Source organism: Dipteris shenzhenensis, chromosome 13 (genome assembly GCF_047967505.1).
Source record: "Dipteris shenzhenensis isolate YYH24624 ecotype China chromosome 13, Dip_SZ_1.0, whole genome shotgun sequence".
Classification (NCBI taxonomy): Eukaryota; Viridiplantae; Streptophyta; class Polypodiopsida; order Gleicheniales; family Dipteridaceae; genus Dipteris; species Dipteris shenzhenensis.
In genome coordinates, this window is record NC_141608.1 from 48,368,460 (window position 1) to 48,392,538 (window position 24,079).

The 24,079-nt window shown below is 41.4% G+C and overlaps 1 protein-coding gene across 2 annotated transcripts; it reads left to right on the forward strand.

The window, feature by feature from the left end:
• The first annotated feature begins 14,805 nt into the window (after positions 1-14,805).
• LOC147895517 (acetyl-CoA acetyltransferase 2-like) lies at positions 14,806-23,626 on the forward strand. 2 transcript variants are annotated; one of them, XM_087383580.1, is made up of 8 exons: positions 14,806-15,155; positions 15,348-15,454; positions 15,759-15,825; positions 21,816-22,060; positions 22,147-22,290; positions 22,466-22,648; positions 22,736-22,846; positions 23,043-23,244. In XM_087383580.1, exons 1-8 carry the CDS (start codon positions 14,993-14,995, stop codon positions 23,094-23,096), a joined length of 1,074 nt encoding a protein of 357 aa, XP_087239706.1. In that variant the 5' UTR covers positions 14,806-14,992; the 3' UTR covers positions 23,097-23,244. The 2 variants fall into 2 exon arrangements, with proteins under 2 accessions (XP_087239706.1, XP_087239705.1); XM_087383579.1 differs by having other exon boundaries at positions 14,809-15,155; positions 22,973-23,626.
• Positions 23,627-24,079: the final 453 nt, after the last annotated feature.

The following is a 24,079-nucleotide window of genomic DNA, read 5'->3' on the forward strand; positions in this document are numbered from 1 at the left end:
AATATGTTTCTTGCAAGTGAGGAATTGCATCAAACTGATACAATGCACCTAGACATGCACCTAGACACTGATTTCAATCCCAAAGAGGATTTCAGCTATCAAGTCGACCAAGTGGAACAGGATCCTTGGTACATCGACAGCAGTGCATCATCTCATATGACAAATCATTAGGAATGGTTCACAGAAATGAAGCCATTAGAAGGTCAAAAGAATGTCATCTACACAGTAGACAATACACTGAATCCGGTTCAAGGGATAGGTGTTATTCCTATGAACAATTTCACTGGTACAAAAGGATTAGTCAAAGATGTGCTCTATGTTCCGAAGCTCAGCAAGAACCTTTTGTCAGTAGGTCAAATGACGGAACACAACTACAAAGTCATCTTCGACGGTGATGAATGCACTATCAGAGACAAATCCAAAAGAGGTCAGCTAGTAGCAAAAGGTGTCAAGGAAGGACGCTTATACAGGATGCTAGCTACAGTACTAGATAAGCATGCCATGTCAGCTCAAATGGAATAGATGCCACTATCTGCAAAATGACACAAGAGATATGGTCATGTCAACTTCAAGTACTTGTTAGATCTCAGGAATCAGAATATGGCAATTGGGATTCCGAAGCTACAGTTTCTTGGAAAAGTTTGTGAAGCATGCTGCTTCGGCAAACAAAAGCAAACCAACTTTGTCAGAAGTACCTCTCGTGCATGAGGTATTCTTGATTTGATTCATACAGATGTATGGGGTTATGCCCAGACCCGCAGCATCAATGGTTCACTTTATTACTTGACCTTCATCGACGACTATAGCAGATATTGTTGGGTCTACTTTCTGAAAGAGAAATATGAAGTGTTTTCCAGATTTCAAGAATTCAAAGCCATGGTAGAAAACCAGACAGGCAGAAAGATCAAGGTCATGAGATCAGACAGAGGAGGTGAATACATGTCTTCAGCATTCATGAACTTTTGCAAAAATCACGGCATTCAAAGACAATTCACATGTGCGGATACTCCTCAGCAAAATGCAAGAGCTGAAAGGAAGAATGGGACTTTAGCAGACAGTGCTAGAGCAATGCTTAGTGAAAAGCATCTTCCAAATCAGTATTGGGCAGAAGCAATAGCTACAGCTAACTACTTGCTTAATCGGCTTCCTACTGAACCGATACAAGGTATGACTCCTTATGAAGCATTCACTGGACACAAGCCACGCATTGGGCATCTCTGCATATTTGGTTGCATAGCATATGCCCACATACATGATGATCATCGCAGGAAATTGGATGCGAAGTCACGGAAATGCATCATGGTTGGCTACAGTGAAGAAAGCAAAGCATACAAATTGTATGATCCCATCAACCGCAAAGTCATTATCTCCAGAGATGTAATCTTTGATGAGGAATCAGAATGGAAAAACTCACCTACACAGGAGATAGAAGCATCGACTTCACAGTCATCTACAGAACAGGTTGATGAAGAAGAGCAAGAATTGCTAGCAACACCCCAAGTAGCGCCACAGCAGCTCAGACGGTCTACTAGGGAAAGCAGACCACCAGCCAGATTGACATATGCTCAGAAAGGCAAAGCAATTCAGGTGGAAACCACCAACTATGCTCTTATGACTACCATCATGGCTACAGAAGAGCCAGTGTACTTCGAAGACGTAGTAGACAAGCCAGAATGGCAAACTGCTATGAATGAAGAAATGGATGCTTTGTATAAAAATAACACTTGGGAATTATGTGACCTTCCACTAGGAAAGAAGGCCATAGCCAACAAATGGGTATACAAAGTGAAATACAATCCAGATGGCACTATTCAGAGATACAAAGCCAGATTAGTTGCAAAAGGATTTGCACAACAATATGGTCAAGATTATGATGAGACTTATGCTCCAGTAGCAAAGATGGATTCCATACGGTTCTTGATATCACTAGCGACACTCAGTAAATGGAATGTGTATCAGCTCGATGTCAAGAATGCATTTCTCAATGGTTATCTAGACGAGGAAGTCTACATGCAATAACCAGCAGGTTATGTTGAACTTGGAAAGGAGAAAAAGGTTTGCCATCTCAAGAAAAGTCTCTACGGCTTAAAGCAAGCACCCAGAAGTTGGTACAACAGAATTGACAAGTATTTTGTTGATCTGGGATACATGAAGTCCAATGCAGATCATACTCTCTACTACAAAGTTCAAGGGGAAGATATTACTATTGCACTTTTGTACGTAGATGATCTGATTGTGACAGGAAGTAAGGATAGCTTCATCAGAAAATTAAAACAAGACTTATCTGTAGAGTTCGACATGAAAGATCTTGGACTTATGCATTATTGTCTTGGAATTGAGTTCTGGAGAGATTCAGATAGCACATTCATGAGTCAGCTCAAGTATGTTGACAGTCTCCTGAAGAAGTTTCATATGGCAGATTGCAAGATTGCAGCCACTCCCATGGAACAGAGTTTGAAACTTACTAAAGATTCAAAAAAGCCTACAGTCAATGACAGATACTACAGGCAGCTCATTGGATCTCTTATATATCTGACAATCACACGGCCAGATATTTGTTATGCAGTAAGCTCACTAGCACAGTTTATGGCAAATCCAAAACAGTCTCACTGGAATGCAGCCAAAAGAGTATTGAGATACATCAGAGGTACAAGACAGTTTGGGATAGAATACAGAGGAAGTCATCCACAGTTGCATGGATACTGTGATAGTGACTATGCCAGAGATCATGAGACCAGGAGATCGACATAGGGATATGCATTTTTCCTTGGTCAAGGTGCTATATCATGGTTGTCAAACAAATAGCCAACTGTTTCTTTGTCTTCGACTGAAGCAAAATATAGAGCACTCACTACAGGTGCATGTGAGGCTATATGGCTCAGAAGACTATTGTCAGAAACAGATTACTTTGATGAGTCAAAGCCAACAACAATATACTGTGATAATCAATCGGCTCAAGCATTGGCCAAAAAACTAGTATATCACTCCAGGACAAAGCACATTGATGTCAGAGAGCACTTCATCAGAGAAAGAGTGTTACTTGGTGACATCACACTACAGCATTGTGATAGCAAAGAGAATGTTGCAGACATCTTTACCAAACCACTCGGTAAAGAGCTATTCGAGAAACACTGACTAGCTCTTGGATTGATGCAGAGGAAGGACATTCCCATTAAAGGGGTGTGATGGAATGTAATGCTCAGTCCTTCTTCGATTCCCCAGAATCATCATCTTGAGGGAAGGCCTACTTCATGATGTTGATCTTGAGGGAAGGTGTTGAGAGTTCACGCTCAACATCATGTGATCATGTGTGCATAGCACCATCATGTGATCATATGTGCATAGCACTAACCTTATAGAGTGCTATAAAGGAAAGGGTTAGATCCCCTAAACCTAACCCTAAAAGGGTTTGTATATATTCTATTTTTTCAACTAAATCTAGTGTACAGTTAGTCATTTGTGGTGTGCTCTCTAGCTGTGCCCTCTCTCCTCATCTCCACTCTTCTCCTCTCCCCTCTTCATATTTTGTCATAGGGAAGATATATGAACTACCTATCCAGCTAAACTCTCTGTCAAACATTAACATTGTACCACCCTTCCAACTGACATCTCCTTGCCAAAGCTCCAACCTACTCACAATAAGTGCTTGACTTTGGTTGTTTCAAGAAAAATCCCTCCTAATCTCTTGCCAGGTCTTCCACCTAAACTAATCTTTGCACCATAATTGCCCCCAAGTTGTAGTCTTTTTTTAAATAGAGTGTTGGCTAGTACAAGTTGTTCCTTAGTGAGTTCGAACTTACTATAAATAGAGGACACCCATGGAATCTTTGGCCATAAAGGCACCTTTACCATAAAAAATGTAAGAAGGCCTTGATCTCCTCAAAGGCCTTCTAGATAGATTGCCAGAGGGAACTACCCTTAGTTTTACAAGGCTTAAGATTACAAATAACAAAGGGCAGAGGGTAGTTTTTCCATTTGCAAGCTCTCATTGACTTGAAATGTTTCATATTTCTAGACAAAATTTGGGCCCAATAACTCTTTGGGCTTAGAATAGCCTTAATAACCCAAGTGGTAAAAAGTTTTCTAGTTGCAATAGCTTCCTAGACCTCCTTCTTTCTTAGGCTTGGTGCAATAAGAACATCTAACCTTAGAAATTTTGGAGTGCCCTCCCACAAAAAGGATTTGCATACTCTAATGAATCTGTTCAGGAAAGATTTGGAAGGAGCCCAACAAGACAAATAATAGATGGATATAGGGTAAATGCAATGGTTGAGCACGAACCTTCTCCCTGCCAGGTTTGCTTGTAATCCTCTCTACTTGTCAATCTTTTTTGAAATCTTTCCATAAGCCATTCCCACCTCTGCTTCATGGCTGTTTCAAATCCCATAGGTATGCCCAGTAATCCAAAAATATTACCCTTTTTGAATCTGTGAGATCCAAGCTTCTTTAGTACAAATTGTTCCTTTCCACTAAGGGTGTCATGCACTATTTTTGCATGATTAATCTTTGACCTAGATGCTTGAAAAAAGATATCCAGACAATACATTATGCACCCCACATCATGCTCAGTGTTTCTAGGGGTGAGTGTTGTGTCATCACCAAATTGCTAACACAGCAACTGCTTACCAGACATTAGTTCAATCCCTCTGAGATTTCCTTCTTGGATCTGATTGTTAAGTAGCCAGCCAAGGGAATCAGCAACAATTGCAAAAAGCAGAGGGGCAAGGGGACATCCTTATCTAATTGACTCATGAGAGGAAAAGGATGGCTCATTACTCCATTAACATAAACTTTGGCTAAGACATTTGTAAGCAATATTGAACAAAGGAAAAAAAGAAGGTCCCAGGCCCATATCTTGTAAAGATTGTATAAGGAAGTCCCACTCTAGCCTGTCATAAGCTTTGTCAAATTTTACCTTTAGAAAGCAGATGTCTTGTTTTGTATCTTTGGCATATTCACACACCTCCCAAATGTTTATAATGGTCTCAATGAGATGGCAACCCTTTATGAATCCTTTTTGTCCTAACAAGATCCAATCTATCATCTTCCCATGTATTCTAAGGGTCGGAGCTTTAGCAAAGATTTTGTATCTGCAATTAAGCATTGTGAGGGGTCTCCAATTTTTGAGTTCTTCTTTGGAGCCCTCCTTAGGTATAAGCTTGATAATTCCTCCATTAACATGAGAGGGTAGAGTTCCATTCTGCATGCTTTCTTGTCATGGTAAAAGCAAATAAGGCCCAATAATGTCCCAAAAAGCTCTATAAATTCCAGGGCAGCCCATCCTCTCCTGGTGTTTTTCCATCATCCATTACTATTATAGCCTCCTTCATTTCAGCAAGAGTTAAAAGGCTTCTTAAGATAATCCATATAAAATCTCTCCACAACTCTATTTCTAACCACATGGGGAGAGGATGGGGATACCTTGAGTGGTGGAGATGGTGGGTGATGGAGGTGGTGGAGATGGGGGGTTTGGAGGAGTTTTGATGGAAAAACGTTGTGGTGGAGGGGATGGGTGGAAGGTGGGGGAATGGATGATGGAATGTGATGGTGGAGGGGGGAAGATGGACGGATAAAGTGGTGGTGGAGGGGAGGGAGATGATGGGAGGTGGACATGGAAGTGGTGGAGATGGATGGGGGGTGGGGGTGAATGAGATGGACGTAGAAAGCAGTGGTGGAGGGGGAGTGGAAGTTGGGGGATGAGCGAAAAAAACAGTGGTGGAGGGAGAGTGGAAGGTGGGGGGATGGATGATATAAAGTGATGTTAGAGGAGGGGAGATGGACAGAAAAATTGGTGATAGTGGTGGTGGACAGAAAATATGGAGCCTTGATGGAACTTGGAGATGAAGAAGAAATGGAAGTGGCTTGCAAAAGCGAGGGGAAAAAATGAGGGGGGGAGGGGGGGGGGGGGGTAGTGTTGCTTTTATAGGATGTGGGGGGTTTAAAGGTTGTCAAAGGCCCTTGGATATCTCCCCTTCTAAGGATAAATACTTTAGTTGATTATTTAAAGAAGAATGAAAAGGAGTTCCAGTTCCAAATCAGCTTTGTCCATGTTGATGGATAGTTCAAGCCAACATTTGGGAACTGGTTGGTTGCCTACACATTGCAAGCAAATTTTGAAGATAACACACCACATGACCTTGGCATTGAAAAACACTCTAGTTCAAAAGCTATTGCTTGATTGGCAATGATAGTTGTTGTTGGAACATTGTGGACAATGAGACAAATGATGAATCACAATGAACAAGTCTTTATTCATGAGTGGTTACATATATAGGCAACTGCCTCCATGTTGGTAGATCCCAGATCCACAATCATCTCCATGATTAGCTCAATCAGTTACCTCCTATGATCACTCCAAATCCACATATCACACCAACCTGACATACCTAACTGCCAAGTCACTAGACTTACCTATTGAAGTGCTCACACAACTTCACACACTATCCTACATTCAATAATGTCTAGACCATATGCTAACAACCCCCCACAAATTAGTAGTACATGGGATGCTCCAAGGCTTGCCCACCATCATGTGGCAACACTCATGGCCCCAACCTGTGACTCACTCCTAGGAATCTTGGTTTACAATGGGTGGTGTCTCTAGAACTACCCAATACATGGACATCAAGCACACTCAACTGATTTAAAGGAAAAACATATCATTTTAGGATGGACTATCCATGGCAGAGCACCTTATTGACTCTATCACACACTCCTAATCTAGAAGGCCCACTCATCTTCAAAGAGGTCGGCCTCTTCCTGATGAATGAAAGTCTCTTCAGTTGTTTGGTGGTAGCACATGTTACCGAAAAATCTACTAGTCAGGCAATTCAAAAAATGCTATTTTCAAAACCTATACACCACCCAAAGAATAAAAGCTATTTTGGAAATCTATGCACTACAAGAAAAGCCATTGCTAATCTAATTCAAAAAGCTATTTTTTGGATCTATGTAAAATCGCAAAAGAAGTTATGCGCTATGGAAAGAAAGGCTCCTGATGTAAATGTGATGAAAGAAGCTATTCATAGAACCGGTTTTGAGAAACTACATGATACAAAAGGCACAGTTACTTTGCAAATCTATATATGATGAAATAAACTATTGTTCAACTAATTCAAGAAACAAAATTTTGAAATTTCAATTTTCAAAGCAAAGCTACTTTACAAATATATATGTGATGAAAGAATCTATTCATAGAACCATTTTTGAATAACTATGTGCTGCAAAAAGAAAAGCTACTTTGCAAATCTATATGCAAAAAGAGAAGCTATTGTTCTACTAATCCAAGAAATCATTAATCGCAATTTTTGAAGCAATTTTATGTATTACCTGCATTCAAGTGCTTAGATTATCATTTTTTTGGTGCTAGATTGAATCTCTATGACATGCTGCAAAAACGAGAGAGGGCAAGGGAGGGATAAGAACTGGAGGCTTGAACATGTAATTTTTCTTGCAATGGCTACAAGAAAAACAATTGATGATGTGTTGCAAAAATGGGGGCTATACCATGTAGTTAACTATGAGTATGTAGCAGGTGATTGTTTGTTTGACACGGTAAGATTTTTAATACAAGGAGGTGTGACTTCCAAGGAGCTTCATGTTGCTGCAACACAAAAATTCATAGCATGTTTGCACAATAATAATGAACAAGTGGTATATTGTTTGGAAACATGCTTGTCTGTAGAATTTATATGTGCATTGCATGGGGTTTAGTCTTACAAAGAGTACATCAAACAAAAATGCTATTCCAGCAACACGTGGTGGTCTCTAGGGTGATCAATTTACTTTTTTAAGGATTTCTGAATTTGTTCAAAGGCCCAAATATGTATGGTATTTAGTTGGTAAAACAATTTGCATGCAATGTGGGCAGACTTTTACTTTAAATCCTTTGCAAATTTTGTATGATGATAGAACTGTGAACTATGCTCATTTTTAACCAATGTTGAGATAGTTATAGTGCCTAACCCTGGAACCTTGCGTGCTATGGAGGGTACTGCTATGACTTTGTGAGTTGCAAAGGCTCAAGTTCTATCGTTTGTTGTGCTGGTAAATGTTTTTTGCTTTGCTAATGCCTCGTTTCAAGAAAAGGTGGTTGTCCTTCAAACATCTACAAGAACATCAGTTCAAGGGGACATTGAACAAAGTTATTCAATCGACATTGTCTTATGTAGGCAGCAACTACAACATGAGAAAGATTACAAGTATAGACTAGGGGATTTCTTGTTCGATATAATGCACTATTCGGTAACACAAACTTAACATTGGAAGAAATTTAAGCCACTGCAATTCAAGAATTTGTTTCTTCTTTGCACAGAAAAAATGGGTGAGCGATAGATTGCCTAAAAACATACTTATGCAAAGGTTTTTACATAGCTTGCATGATGTGTGAACCTGTGATGAATACCTAGCACTATGAGCATCTTTGCACTACAAGGTGGTTTATGGGGAGATCACTTTGCTATTCTATGGGCATCAACCTTGTATGGCCATTATTAAACAAGAGAATTTGAGCAAGGTATGGTGACACTTTTTGTTCAAATCCTTTGCAAATTCTATTTGATGATTGTCTTATGTGTGTGGGCCATTTTGAGCCAATTGTTTGGAGTAATATAGCAAGCAAAAAATATATATATATAGATGTAGTTGATTTGTCTAGTGTTTCATCTTTGAGGAGGGTGAAACAAATCGTGAGAGGAAAATTCATGCAAGGAAATTCTTCCCTCGTAGAATAATTCAAGGCAATTGATTCTTTATTGCAATGGGAACACTCGAAACGTGTCAAGAGTTACGGCTACACTCTTGGTGATTGTTTATTTTATGCTTTGAGGTATTTTCTAGGTTCAAAATCATCAACCAAGGACTTATGCATTGCAATGGTAAAAATCAATCTGGAGATGCATTGCCCCAAAATTGTCCATAAGAAGTATTGTAAAAACATTTCTAGCACCAAGGTTGTTACAAACATTGCATGGAATATGAGACTATGAAGAATATTTGCCAAGCATGAGCAACATGGCAGTGGACAATGGTCTCTAGGGCAACCATTTTTCTATTATGTGGGCTTCCTAGTATCTCAAAAGACTAATCTATGTATGATCTCTATCTCCAAAAAAAATAAAATTGCAAATATAATATTAGGTGAAAGCTTCATAGGGTGGCTTAAACTCGGTGATAATAAGGAAATGTTGTCTCTTACACGTGAGGCACCTTTGTTGTCGAGAGTTGAAGTAGCAAAGACTTTCTGGGCATAGTTACTTATACAAGAAAGGATGCTCGCTCAAATGACTGGACATTTTCAGTACCTTGAAAATAAATTGAATCCGCAAGGAAAAAAAACAATACAAGAAGAATGCTTAGAAGAGAAAAATAACAAAGCCATACAAACTTTTTTGTTGATGGTTGCTGACACACCCACATATCCTTGTTATTGTTGTGACATTGTTATTTAAATGCCAATTAAAAACAAAAATAGAATAAATCACACCTTTGGTAAAAACTCTAAGCATTGACCAGGGTCTTATCAAGGCGCGTACGCGGTAATGCTATCTGCTCATATTGTAAATGCCAGCTTAACCAAGGCCATGTCCCTACTCTAGCATCATCGAGGCACATGAAAATGAATGAGCCAATCTAGCGTATACAAGTACTTTCAAAGCTCGAAGAAAGACTAATCGCACCACGTTCCACATTTGCTCAAATACGATAACACTTGTCCCTTGGCCAATATTTGCTAAAAGAAATATTATAAATGTTGCTACTAATCTAGACAATGTCCAAACCATTCTATCGTGTCAATTAGATGACAGCATGACCATTGGAATTGCAATTAAGAGAAAGTTAGAATACCAAACTCCACACACAAGCGACAATGTTCAACCAAATTTGGTGATGAAAGCACTGCATCAACTCATTGAAACACCTTTTATATAAGCAAGAGCATGCCTTAATTTCACGCTTATGGCTTTCACATTTCCAACATCGGACAAAAAATAAAAAACATAAAGAATACATTTCCAAGGATACACAGGCTCAGAGGAGCAACAAGTAAGCAATGACCTATTTACAGACACATTGGTCCATCAATACATCACCCCTCGAACAACACATGGCAGTATTGAAGCCTAACAAGATATTACATATGCTACTAGATGACTAAACTGATATTATGTGTGCTTCAAGTACTGATTGCAACATAGCAAGGCTTGAAGATTAAAATATTGAAAATGGCACACATAGGAAAAGCTACATACAATACCCATGGTACTACCCTCCATTATACGTTGGCCATACCCATAAATTGTAAGAACATGCCTAAATTAACACAGTTGTGATATATTGGACAAGCTCGCAAAACAATACGTAGATGTCCAAACCATTATTTTAGATGAAATTTCACTCATTGGAAAAAGCATATTAAATTTCATTGATAGATGATTGCGTGCTATCAAACACATCCGTGGCATTCCATTTGGAGGATTAGGTGTTAAATAACAAGAGACTTGTATCAATTGCCTCATGTGTGTGACAAGTGGGTTTTCTAGCAGCAAAATCCATTGAAGCAAAGCTTTCAGAAAGATGCTACCAATTCATGAGTGTAATACGATAGGATGATTCGCTATTTGTTGTTATCTTGAACAAATTTAGAGCAAATGCACAAGAACAACAAGACATTGATATGATTAACTCTACCTATTGTTGTAACCCAATGCTAGACTCGACATACCTCAGTTTTTCTGCACAAACAAATTGGTCTATGTGCATAATGGAGCTGTCTTCTAGCAAACAATAGGTGAGACTAACATTTTCCACGTTGTAGACAAAAGACATCACAATTGCCCTATAGCACTAACATTGTTAAATGACACTAGTAAAACTGATGGGCTTGATAAAGAGATAGAATTGAAACGTGGCTTGGTCATTGAGTTATGTGCAGGAAACTACGATACAATGGATTGTTACTTCAAGGGTACAACAAGGTATGAGTCACTCACAATTATGTGGGTGCAATTTTCAAGCCATTGCGCTGGGACCTGCACACTTCGGTGAACAAAGCATCTATATGAGAGTCACATCGAGAAACAGTGGATGGCAATACTTTTGATTACTAACGAAATACTAGTAACAACACTCATGACCCCAACCCGTGACTCACTCTGGTTATGGCTCTTGGTTTACATTTGGAAGATTGGACAATGACTATGTGTGGAAATCCCCACGGGTCCAACAAGGTAAAACCTCAAACAAAGGACTAACAATCATTTAAGGGGGACATCCCACGGCAGAGAACCCTTATTGACTCAAGCATAAAAGGATTTTTGATTCGATGCTGCAGGGCACATTCCCCCCTCGATGGAAATCCTTTTGCGGCATCGCTTCCATGCTACCATGGTGTCGGTTCCATATATGTAAAATGAAATACTTGATGACGTCCATGTGGATGATGATGTCGATCGTGCCCATGTCGATGTAGACTATTTGCCATTATTGTTGTAAAGTCCCTGTTTGGTACCATAGTGCTTCTTTCCACAAAGTATGACCATTTTCAAGAGCGGAGAATCCGTGATTCTAGCCATGTAGAGCTCAAGAAACTGAGCAACTTTTCCTTCTGTACCTTGGTCAAATTCTTAATAGATAAAGAGTTTTGAGGCTTGGAAAGTTTGATGATGTGACAGTTCTGTTTCTATGTAGAACCTGTGCTTAAGAGGCACTCTGTTTAGCAAGAGATATATGTGCTCACATGCAGTAGAATAACTATGCTTGTAGAGACCTGTGTGCCACGTGGCTACTGATGTGACAGTTGTGTTCCTATGCAGAGGAAACTGTGCTTCACTCACAGTAATTGTGTGCCAGTTGTTAGCAATCTGGAGGGTCTGAAAACCTTATGATAAAACAAGGAAAAAAAAACTAATTAAAACCAGACGACGACGATGACAGTGATGACAGAGTGTGCGGTGGCAAGAGAGCAGTGATGACAGAACGTGAAGATCCACAGTGGCGAGACAAATCCCACAAAAGCTATCACAATGGAGTAGCAAGCGTCTTTTACCCTGTCAACTATAGTTGGGTAGTTTCGTTTTGCGACGGTGTAGTGACACAGGAGAGAACAACAAATGAAGGTTGGTTCAGGATTAGCCTTGATGGGAAAAATCAACAAAATGGAGCAAACAACAATGTTTAAAGTTTCTCTTTCAACAACAAATGTAGTCGTAGCTTTCGGTGATGGAAGATGCAGCGGCAACCTTATCAGCATCAAGGTAGTCAGGAAACCGGGGACAGATGGAGTAGTCGAAATAGAATTCCTAGGCAACGTTGGGAGGCACTGCAGATGGAACTGAGGCTTCAAGTAGCTCCAACATAGAGAGGATCGACTTCCAGCAGCAAATAGAGAGGCAACTTCAGCAACACGACCAACGATCCTTCTCTGTAGCCTTCATAAGGAGTGTTTTCAGACCTTCAGTAGTAGCTGTAGAGATGAATAAATAAATACGCAAACACACGACTCTTTCAGAAATGAAGGACATATACTTCAGTGGATGTTAGTGCTGGCTAGAGATTTGCTTCAAAATGGCATTGTAGACTAGTAGATAGTTGTATGACCAAGGCTCTGATACCGCATGAAGGTACCAGGGTGTGAGAGAGAGAGAGTAACAGAGAGTTGAAGGAGGATGGAGGCGGAGATCCATGGTTGAGAGAGAGAGAGAGAGAGAGAGAGAGAGAGAGATTGAGATTTATTCAAAAGAGGAGAGGCCCTTATAAGGGCAACTGATACAATGCATGTGCCCCAAAGGACAGCATCTCCAGATCCACAAATCACTCCACTGATTTCTCAATCAGCCCCATGAATCTCTCAATCACACCTAATAGAACCTTCTACCACCAAACCTGGTCACACTAATGTACACACAACCCTTGTACCCCTTGGTACACCCCATTACATCAATTTGTCCTTCATAATCTGTGTCTATCCTACCATTCTGATGGTAGATAAATCCTTCTTCGTCGTCGTACAGTCAAGAACCAGGGTGGTATAGAGGATACGAGTCATCTTGCACCCAATTACCTACAAAGAGATCACAGCGAGAGCTTGGATGATTACTAGTAGGATGCCGCTCACCTTGCTCTTGCAGAGATGTATTGTCATTGTTGATTCTAGGGGAGATTGATTCGTGCTTGCAAGGTTATTGCATTTGTTGCTCTTGCAGAGATGTATTGCCATTGTTGATTCTAAGGGAGATTGATTCCGAGTGCTTGAAAGGCTGTTGTGTTTGTTGTGGTAGGAAATGAGAAGAAAATCGAAATAGTGCAAGACGAATGAAAGCGAAGCTAACAATGTAGGTTTCAAAAGCTGCTTTTGAGATCAAAAGCGAAATCTTTCTATAAGATCAAGAATTTTCGATCATTCTTTTCAGTGGCGAGGAGTTCATGTGATTGTGGGCTGTGTTGGGCAAAGGCAATTGAGAAGGTGGGGAAGGTATTGAGGTGGCAGCTGATTGTAGAGGTTGTGCAGATTGAAGAGCTCTGAGCACACAAACACAATCATGATCACAAGCTTGGTCACAACTATTAGATGGCTATGGTTAGATGAGGGGCATATCCAATACATTGATAGAAAAGGAGCAGATGTAGGCTGTGGTGTCAAATGGGCGACATAGTGAAGCAAGTTGGCTAGCAAAGATGAAGAGTGAATGGGTAAAGAAGTGAAGCAAGTCGGTTAGCAAGGATGAAGAGTGAATGGATATAGCAAAGGCTGGTAATAAATGGACTTGAACTCTATATTGATAGACTAGAAACTAAGTTGGTTGGTCGAACTAAGGTTGGGCGACAAATTTGCGAGGCAAGATTTTATCGTAGGAACATGCCGACTTGAAAATTTGCAACGTTTACCGACTCAATATTACTCTGGTCATCCGATCGTTCGACCCTCAGTTAACTCGAACGATGTCACAGTCAATTCTGCATGAACGATCGAGGTCAAAGATACCTTTTGAATTCACGTGGTTTAAAGGTTTTATTCGAAGATTTTATTCCAAAGGTCTACTTTCTTTTGATTTTTTTTGCGAGCGAGAAAGAGATTTATTTATATTTACATGCCATTGCAGTTGCTTCGCACTGCTATATAAAGGTCTATTTTCTTTAAAAAGTTTCTTTATGAGCAAATCCAACAAGTCACTTTTAACCATAAACTGTGCAATCATCTCATTATTAATTGTGGATTTGTGGACATTTTTAAAATTTCATTGATGGATTGTTCGGATTGTTTCTGAATTCGCAAGCAGGAGCATGAAATGATAACATCTACTATCATCTAGAGTGTATGCTTCTTGAGTTTGTTGACCTACAACAACGTGGCCTTTTCTCTGCCTCCAAGATCAAAGAAATCACCAAAAGACGACGATAACTTGAATTTCACCTGGCTCGCCGCTCATAGTGATTTTATCAATTAGTTATAAGCTCTTGTAAGCATCTCCCTATTCATGTATTTGTTGGGCTTCAACTTCCAAAATATGGACATCACCAAGTCATTAATAAATGACTACCCTTGACATTTGCAGGGAGGATCGGGTCCTCATGGACCTTGTGTCGTGCGCGTCTCATGTCCATATAAAATTTACTTATAAAAATTTGATAAAATGCTAGGGTTCAAGTTCAATTTCGTTAGGTACTCAATGACGCATCTCATGTCCATATTTTTAACTCATTTATTTTTTTCCTTTAGAAATTTGACGAAATGCTAGATACGTGCTCGATGATAGAAAGGCTGCCTGCCGCAACTCTATTAGATATTGTAAGTTCATCTGCCCGTTCGTGAATTGAAGGGCGGACGCACGAGTGATTTATCTTCAAAAAGCGGCGACCAGCGCTGATTCGCTGTTCAACACGTGGCGCTGCAAAAAACACTTTTTTGAGTGCCATGTACGCTTCGCACCATCTCCCGAAATAGCTATGGTGTTCTTAACTCCTACTCTCACGTTTGCTATCTGCAGACATAGCCATGGTGTTCTCTTCTTCCCTGGCTCGCTTGTTTTGCTCTTCCACGGCCCCTCGCCGATTCTCTGATGCTGTTATCGTGGCAGCTCGCCGTACTCCCATCGGTGCCTTCCAAGGCTCCCTCGCCGCACTCTCCGCCCCTCGCCTCGGTTCAATCGCCCTCCAAGGTTCTTGCCTTTCCTTTGTATCGTTTCAAAGTAATCGAAAACATTGTAATTGAAACGATCAACCCTCTAGCTTGAATCATGGTACTCTCATCATCTGAGAACTCGGTAAGGATCATAAAAAATGAATAAATGACGGGGGAGATCAATTGTTTTTGCATTTTGTTTGCCTGAATTTACCGTTTTTGTGAGCAGCTGCTTTGCAAGATGCCAAGGTAGGGCCTGAGCTGGTACAAGAAGTCTACCTGGGCAACGTGTTGAGTGCAGGGCTTGGACAAGCTCCTGCCCGGCAAGCTGCACTGGTTAGTATGTGCTTGGAAACATTTGATGCAGGATGTTTTATTTAGTTGATATGCCAGGCTCAGTCGTGCAGCTCTTGCACTATTCTTCGACTCGTTTCAAAGTGGAAAGTCTTTGCGTCTGTATTGGTTTAATTCAATCGTGCAGCACTATCAATTTTCTTAAGTAGATAGTCTTTGTGGACTCAAAGATTATGGCTGTAAAGAAAACACGTTTCATGTTAGTGCACCGGCAATTGTTTTCAATTTTGCCAAAAGCCTATATTTTCTGTCTAATGAATTGAAACTGTATGCTTTCACATGGCAGGGGGCAGGATTACCATCTAGCTCCGTCTGCACAATTGTGAATAAAGTGTGTGCCTCTGGGATGAAAGGTATGCGTATCATTGGCAGACATGCGCTTTTTTACAAGCAAGCACGAATGCTTGTGGAATTATGTAAGGAGAAATACAGAAAGATATCAATGTCTGTGGGAGGCCAAAAGGACCTGTAAGACCAAGAACACAATACATCATGAGATCACCACTTACCACAAGGTGTAACAAAGTGGCTGAAGCTTCTCGAGGCGCACAAATTAACCCCCCCCGCCACACTATCAATTCGGCCCCCCCCGCCCCATCCGTGAACTAATTGTTGGGATATCTCAAGGTGTATGCCTCAGGCACACCTTATGTTTCTATGTGTGAGTGCTAGAGGCACAGTTAGGTGCCCACAAGCACAGTTAGGTGGTGGAAAAGCCACATAGGATGATTGAGTGAATCTAGGAGCAGATTGAGGAGATGATTGTGGAGCTTTGAGGTCATCAGTGATGTCAGTGACCTTGTATGAGGTGCCTACTTAAGGACCTCTTTCTTCTTCATTCTATATGCAAGTATTCTGAGTTTGTGTCCACTCTACTCTTTCCTTTCAGTATTCCAACATGGTATCAGAGCCATTTGATTCTCCTTGAGCCCATTTCTGCCACATCATCATCATCTTCTTCTTCTTCTTCTTCACCATCTCTCCCTCTTCTCCAAAAATTTTGCTTGAGCTTGTTCTCCTTCAATCCTCAACCATTTCCCACACCCTTTCTGCTGTAGATCCCTCTTGTTAGGACGAACTTCGGGCTGCAAGCAATTGGAGAACAACCCGCGCTGCTGGTCGCCATTGCAGAAAAGTCGTCGATTTTCTCTTCTGCGTTTTCTCTGCACCTGCTCTGTCTTTTCTTAATTCCTTCCAGGGCAAGCTTCTACATACCTAGAGCTACCTTGTGCTGAAATCTGAGCAGCAATGGCTGCATATTGAAGGAGAAAACAGAGAAAAACCAGTCGACTTTGTTCAAGAAGGTGAAGGCGACCTGACGCGTTTTTTCGCCTCTTCTTCCCAGAGGATCTACTGTGGTATACCAGCTTTCTTTTGCCTCAGAAAGCCCCCTTTCTTTTGCTTTGAAGAGTGTGCTATGAGCCCTCCAAGTTCAGCTCTCTAGTTTTGACAGTTTTTACATGCTTTTGAAAATGATGCTACATAAAATGCTACTCTAGCATTTCTGGTCTTTTGAAGTTTTTAATAACTTCACTACAAGTGTTGCTTCAGTTTTGTTTTGACTTGCTAGACCTGGTTGTGATTGGAAAGTGGTTATTTCATCCACTTCTATGAAGCATAAAAAGAGTAGCATCATTGTTTGAAAACTAGTCACTACTATTTGCTACATCAAGTGGCTATACTTTGGAAGTATTGCAGTTCTTTTTGCCTTATAAGAGAGATAGACACTGCCCAATATCTGGGTTAGACCCTCTCATGGCTACTTTATATAATCTTGAGAAGTTCAATGGAAAGGGGTTCCATACATGGCAAATGAAGGTAAAATTTGCATTAATGCGGGAGAACTTATGGGGACTTGTCAAATCTACTCCTACCGCTTCTTCTACGGCCTCAAATGCTGGGGAATCTTCAGCTCCGACACGACCGGCAAGGGATCCAGCAAGAGAAGAAAAAGCATATGGTATAATTGCTTTAGCTTTGGGTGATGATTACATACATCATATATCTGACTTGGAGTCTCCATCGGAAGCATGGCAGAAGCTAGATTTGATTTTTGGTGCAAGCTCTCATATTTCTAAACTATCACTTAAAATCTCTTTCTTTGAATTAAAGATGGCAAGTGATACTACTTTAGCTGCCCATGTCAACTATATGCGGAGTCTTATGACTCAGTTAGCTTCTATCAACTCTCCTATCACCCCTGATGATGCTATGGCAGTACTACTTAAGAGTATGCCTGAAAGCTTTGATCACATTGTAAGCACTTTGAAGAATCTTCCCAATCCAAACCTTGAAGGCATTATCTCAGCTCTCCAAGAAGAAGAAAGACACATGGAGTTAAGGAAAGGCAATGACACTGCTTATGTTATGAAATTCCAGAAGGGCAAGTACTCTCCTTGCAATCACTGTGGAAAGACAAATCACCTTTCAAAGGACTACTTCAAAGTTAATCCATGTAAGCACTGTGGCAAAAACAACCATAGTGAGAAGTTCTACAGAGACAAAGCAAAGACAGAAAATGCAAATCTACTTACAGTGAATTTGCCTCCACAAGATGAGGCATCCCATGAAGATTATGCATTTTAAATCATCTCTATGTATGCTCCAGATCACTCTTTTTATGTCAAGGTACTCAGCCTGGATAGTCCTCCAAAATGAATGAAAATAAATTATTGTGTGTTGTGTTTTGTGTGTTTTGTAAACACCTCTGGTCACCTTATGATGTAGGCCATGTGTATGTTTGTTCCATGGTACCTCCTACAGACATTGTGTGCATGTACATGTAGGAGAGATAACCATTGGAAGGTCTGTTTGTATCCCTTTCTGTTTACCTTACACCCAAGGAAACCCTTGCTAGCATGAGAACCTAGCCATAGATTTATCCTTGACCACCATGAGATGGCATGAGAAACTATGAGACTAGATGTATCCTTGACATAGCCAGAGGCATTTCCTTGAGGGGGGGTTTGTTGGGATATCTCAAGGTGTATGCCTCAGGCACACCTTATGTTTCTATGTGTGAGTGCTAGAGGCACAGTTAGGTGCCCACAAGCACAGTTAGGTGGTGGAAAAGCCACATAGGATGATTGAGTGAATCTAGGAGCAGATTGAGGAGATGATTGTGGAGCTTTGAGGTCATCAGTGATGTCAGTGACCTTGTATGAGGTGCCTACTTAAGGACCTCTTTCTTCTTCATTCTATATGCAAGTATTCTGAGTTTGTGTCCACTCTACTCTTTCCTTTCAGTATTCCAACACTAATTAATGAATTTTATTTTTGGGACATTATGGGCCCCTATTAAGTCCTTCACCTAGCTCATGATCTCTTCTTGCTGGGCTGTACTAACCGTGTATGGCGGCTTATTTGGTGGGCTGCTGCCTGATATTACATCTATGCCATGATCCTTAGGCCTCTCGGGTGGAAGTTCCCCTGGCAAAGAGTCGGAAAAACAGTCCCCAAACTGATTTAGGAAACCTGTCCGCTCTTTATCCAGCTTAGTTAAAACAATTTGTGGATCGTTAGACTCAATATCCTTTACAAAAACTAAGTACGTAGAAATATGAATTTTCATTACTGAACAAATTGCAGAGGCAGATACAATAGGGACTGACTCTCCCTTGAGTTTGACATCCAATACATGGGTCTTTTCTCTATGCATCAAGGTAGTTTTCCAATTGAAATTGTCCAGCATAGCATGCATCCTATGACACGATGGCCTACCAGCAGAACATCACAGCCCTCTAATGGCATAATATAAAATTCCTCGCTGTCCACAAAGCTCTGTATGTGCAAACGGAGCTTCCCAATGATAGGGGTGACTGGTGCACTGAACCGTCACTCGTAGGCCCCATCTCTTCTGCATGTTTACTTGCCAACTCAGGGGAAATAAAAGTTGCACTTGCCCCTGGATCATCTCTCACTTTGCCCCATGTCCTGCACAACTTTGAGGCATTTCCATTTGGCTGCTCGCCAATTGGGATTAGGCTTCTTGCCTTTTTGCTCATCCCTATCATCAGCCTATCCTTTCAGCTTGCGTTTTGGGCATTCCCGTGCCATGTGCTCCTCTTTCTTGCAGTGAAAGCACTTAGTAGCATCCATTAAGGCTTTTCTCTCCTCACGTGACAGCCAATTAGAGCCTGGACGATCATGCGTTTCCCCCTTATTAAATGGAGCTTTTGAAGCTTTCCTGCTTTCTTGAAGGTGTCAGATTTGCTACTCTTGTAACCACTTGTTTTTTCAAGCAACAACTTATCAACAGTAGTTGCATTTAAGAGCTAACCAGCAAGAAAGCTCCCCAAAATTCTTCTTGTACTCCAAGTTATGGCAGTTGGCTGCATCCAACTTATGCCATGCGGTCACAACATCCACCAATTTGAACCTAGCTGGTCGGTGCTCTATTCTGGAGCAGCAAATTTGTCCACCATTGTAGGGCATTCCCTTTCAGTCTTCAGAAAGGCAGCTGCCTTACGCATCTTGGAAGATTCAGTGGAGTTCCCTCCCCAGTTTTAGTACTAGCAATCCAAATGGGATCACGCAATTCCCTTGCCAACCTCAAATGCCCACTGGATCACTGATGTGCCCAAAGGAATAAATGATAGCATTTAAAACCAGAGCATGAAGCCCGGAGCTGTTACTAGCAATCCAAATGGGATCACTCAATTCCCTCGCGAACCTCAAATGCCCACTGGATCACTGATGTGCCCAAAGGAATAAATGATAGCATTTAAAACCAGCCTGCAACCTTGAGAGCCTGCATCTCTCTCTGATAGCAACAACCGCGCATCTCCCTGCCTGTAGAGCTCGCTCACAGCATGTGTGTGAGGTGTGAACTCTTAACCAGCCTGGAGCATCAAGCGGAGCTCATTCTCGAGCTAATGCATACCAACAGAAGGACATTCTTCTCACGCTACCACCCTGGCATCTGTCCTTGCAACTAAGGTAACCTGCCCATACAAACTCTCACGTGCCCACACACCCATCCTGTAGCTGTCCGTACAAATTATATCCTGGCCGTACAAGAGCAGTCCGTACACGGCCTATGCACCTGTACAGCTCGTAGTACAATAGCCCGTACTACAGCTAATAGCATCCGTACAGAGCCGTACGTACGATGGTCATGCAGTCACCAGCCCACAAGCATGGAATTCCGACCAGCGTCAAACTCGTGTCCAGTCCGGGCTCACATATGTTGATCTCGACCAGCCCCAAGGCCCGTGGGGCCATACTACGGACTTCAGTGCCTGATAGATCTTGCCGTACAGACAGTCTGAAGGTTCCAAAACACTACACGCTGTTCACTCCCGTCTGCCCCCGTGTGATCCTTTTCTAAACCGTATGGAAATCCTCTTCCGTTGGTGCATAGGCTATTCTTCTCCAGGCGCTTCCAACAGCCCGTGAAACCATGCACGTAGCCTTGAAATTTTTAGTAGGTGCCATGTGGCACCTACGTTTCATATGTCTCCCATGCCCCCTCTAGTGGGGCACTTTTAAAACCATTAATTCCTAGGGGCTCCTTGCACACCTACAACCCATGTCCTTGCCCACCTCATTTTCCCAGGATCCTGCCCACCTGCAAGCTACGCCCTAGTGACAGAATTCTATCTGAAATTCTTCTGAAAACTAAGTCCATTTGGAATGTGATAAAGTTGGTCAAATCTCCTGTTACAAGTCTTTGTTAGATTGTGTGTTGTCTTTGGTCCCTAAGCCTTGTTTAGGTCAAACCCTGAAGGTGAATAAAAACTAGCATTGGCCCTGTCTTTTCTTTGTTTGGCAAAGAAAAGGACTCGAATAAGTGACACTCCAACTTACATCACTAGCACCAGGCAGTCTTAGAAGGGGTGAATGATGCTTTCTGGAAACTGTCTGCATTAGGCTATCCTTAACTCTAGTGACTCTTAACTGGTTTGAGGATACATGATTTCTTAGCTGAAAAGTTGATCCTTGTGCTGCCTGAACATGCAGCTCTGAGACTTTTGACTTGGTAGAGCTGTGTGAATTTTCTGCTCGTGCTGTCCTTTCCAAGGATGGCTTGGACAAGTATTTTCCTTGTGATGAAATGCTTAGGAATCGAGTGTACCATCTGTTAGCATTACTTGCTAGAGGGCAGTGCTTAGCAAAGTCTTGGATTTTCCATGTGTTTTCTGAGTTGAAATGATGAGGTAGTGTCCATGAGCATTGATATTCTAATGTTGATTCAAATGTTGAAATGGAGAACCAGATGTGACACATCAATACCAAATGCCAATTGCTTAATTTTATTAGTGGTTTTTACTTAATTGATGGGCCACACCAATGAAGTAACGGAAAGTACATTATCTGATATTCTAAATATGTATTTCCTTAGCGGTAATGCTCGGAGCTCAAAGCATTATGTTGGGCATGCGTGATGTTGTACTTGCTGGAGGCATGGAAAGCATGTCAAATGCGCCTTATCTCCTGCCGAGAGTACATTCTGGAAAGGCATTGGGTGACTACGTCTTGAAGGACAGTTTGATGTTTGATGGTCTTAAAGATTCTACGAAGGATCTGTCTATGGGGATGATTGCAGAGATGTGTGCAGAAGAGATGGGTCTCTCTCGTGAGGAGCAGGTATATATAGTTTTGCTGAAAACCATGTTTGCTCGGCTAATGGAGTATGGGTGCATAGTAATTCCTTCGTGTGACTTCAATGGTAGGATGATCATGCAATTCAAAGCTACCAGAGAGCAACTGCAGCACAGGCAACTGGTATTTTCAAGACTGAAATTGTACCAGTGACTATTCTTGGCAAAAAAGGGAAACAGAATGAACTTGTGGACTTGGACGAGGAGTGCTCAAAGGTCTGTCTTCTTTTTTGGATATATGGTCATGACATTTAGCATGTATTTCTTAGCTTGTTTTGATCATGATTGGATTGTTTTTCAAGACCTAAGAATTTGAGCAGAGCAAAAGTTTCTCTTGACAGGTGAAATATTAGGATACGTTAGACTGAGAGCCTCAGCTTTCGGTTGACAGTTTGATCCAGACAAGCTTGAAAGTCTTCCTACTGCTTTTAAAGCCAATGGCACAATTACTGTTGGGAATTCTTCGACCATCAGTGATGGAGCAGCTGCTCTGTTGTTGACATCCGCCGATTTTGCAGAGAAAATGGGGCTCACAGTTTTAGCTCGCATACTTGGATTTTGTGATGCTGAACAGGTATTATTTTTCATATTGTAATAGTTCAGCTCAGAATGACTGAGTTCTTTTTCAGGCATTGATTTGTTTTTCTTGTTTCTGCGGTAGGCACCTGAGAAATTCCCGACAACCCCAGCACTCGCCATCCCATTGGCATTGCAACAAGCTGGCCTTCAGTTAAAGGATGTTGACTTATTTGAAATTAACGAAGCTTTCTCAGTAAGGACACAAAATTTGATGACCTTTCTGACAGTTTGCTTTCATATCTATCACAAGTTTGGGGAACATTTTTGTTAATTTGGAAATGCAAACAATTTGATTTTCATCATGATTGGTACATTCCAGGTAGTAGATCTTGCTAATCGGAAACTGCTGGGGCTATCCTCTGACCATGTGAATATTCATGGTGGAGCAGTCTCTCTTGGGCATCCCATTGGAGCATCGGGAGCACGCATCATCATCAGCTTGATCACAAGCCTTGCCCTCAAAGGTTCAGATGTTGGTGTTGCTGCAGTCTGTAATGGTGGTGGAGGGGCTTCAGCAATAGTGATTCAGCGAGGGAAGACATACAGATTGCATGAGCATAAGATTGGTAATGCACACAAGAACTCTGCAGATGGAAAACACTAGGGAACAACTTACACAGATGTAAGGTTTTGGCAAACCATCTAGGACATCCCACTTTTTACATACTGGAAGAAAATAGCACACTCATTCAGGCTTGGAAGGAACAGAAAATCCAATCTGTTAAGCAGTGCATTTGATATTTGATGGTATTTAACATTCTGTGTAGAAAGTAAAACGGCTTACATATTACTACTGAGGTGATCTTCTGTACTAGTGGAAAAGACTCCTAGGCAAAGAGGCTCAGAAAATAAATAATCAGGAGATTAGCAGATGTGGTGGGACGTCAATTTCAGAAAAGCTAGCAGAAGAGACTTCAGAGTTACAACAGTTATCTCATAAACAATTGAATGGTGCTGGTTATGAAGATGTTACAAGGAATTGCATCTCACTCCATATGTGGTTGACTGTCATGATGACTTTGTTTTGCTTTGAGAGGAGGTTCAGCATACACACGCACGTACGCAGGCACATGCGCACACCTCTCCTCTCTCTCTCTCTCTCTCTCTCTTTCTCTCTCTCTTATCCGTGTGCGCTCTCCCTCCCTCCCTCCCTCCCTCATATACACGCTTGCACTGTGTGCGCGTGTGCGCATACGTTTGGGTGGTTGCGTGCGTACATGCATGTGTCCAAATTTTTTTGGTCTCTAGCAAGTTGGGTGTAGAGGATGTCATTGGGTGGCATTTATAGCACCATGTAGGTCTGTGTGGATCCTTGTAGGCCTTATGGCTCCATGATGTGTCCCTATAGGCGTTTATGTCTCCAAATAGGACTTTGAAGGGTAGTCGTTTATAGGCCCTTCTTGTAACATGTAGGTCCTTGGATCCT

Excerpts from the sequence above, each read along its gene's own strand:
- LOC147895517 (XM_087383579.1), top strand. The coding sequence starts at position 14,993 with ATGGTGTTCTCTTCTTCCCTGGCTCGCTTGTTTTGCTCTTCCACGGCC. Across the intron at positions 15,156-15,347 it reads CGGTTCAATCGCCCTCCAAG|CTGCTTTGCAAGATGCCAAG; the intron begins GTTCTTGCCTTT and ends TTTTGTGAGCAG. Across the intron at positions 22,847-22,972 it reads AAATTAACGAAGCTTTCTCA|GTAGTAGATCTTGCTAATCG; the intron begins GTAAGGACACAA and ends GGTACATTCCAG.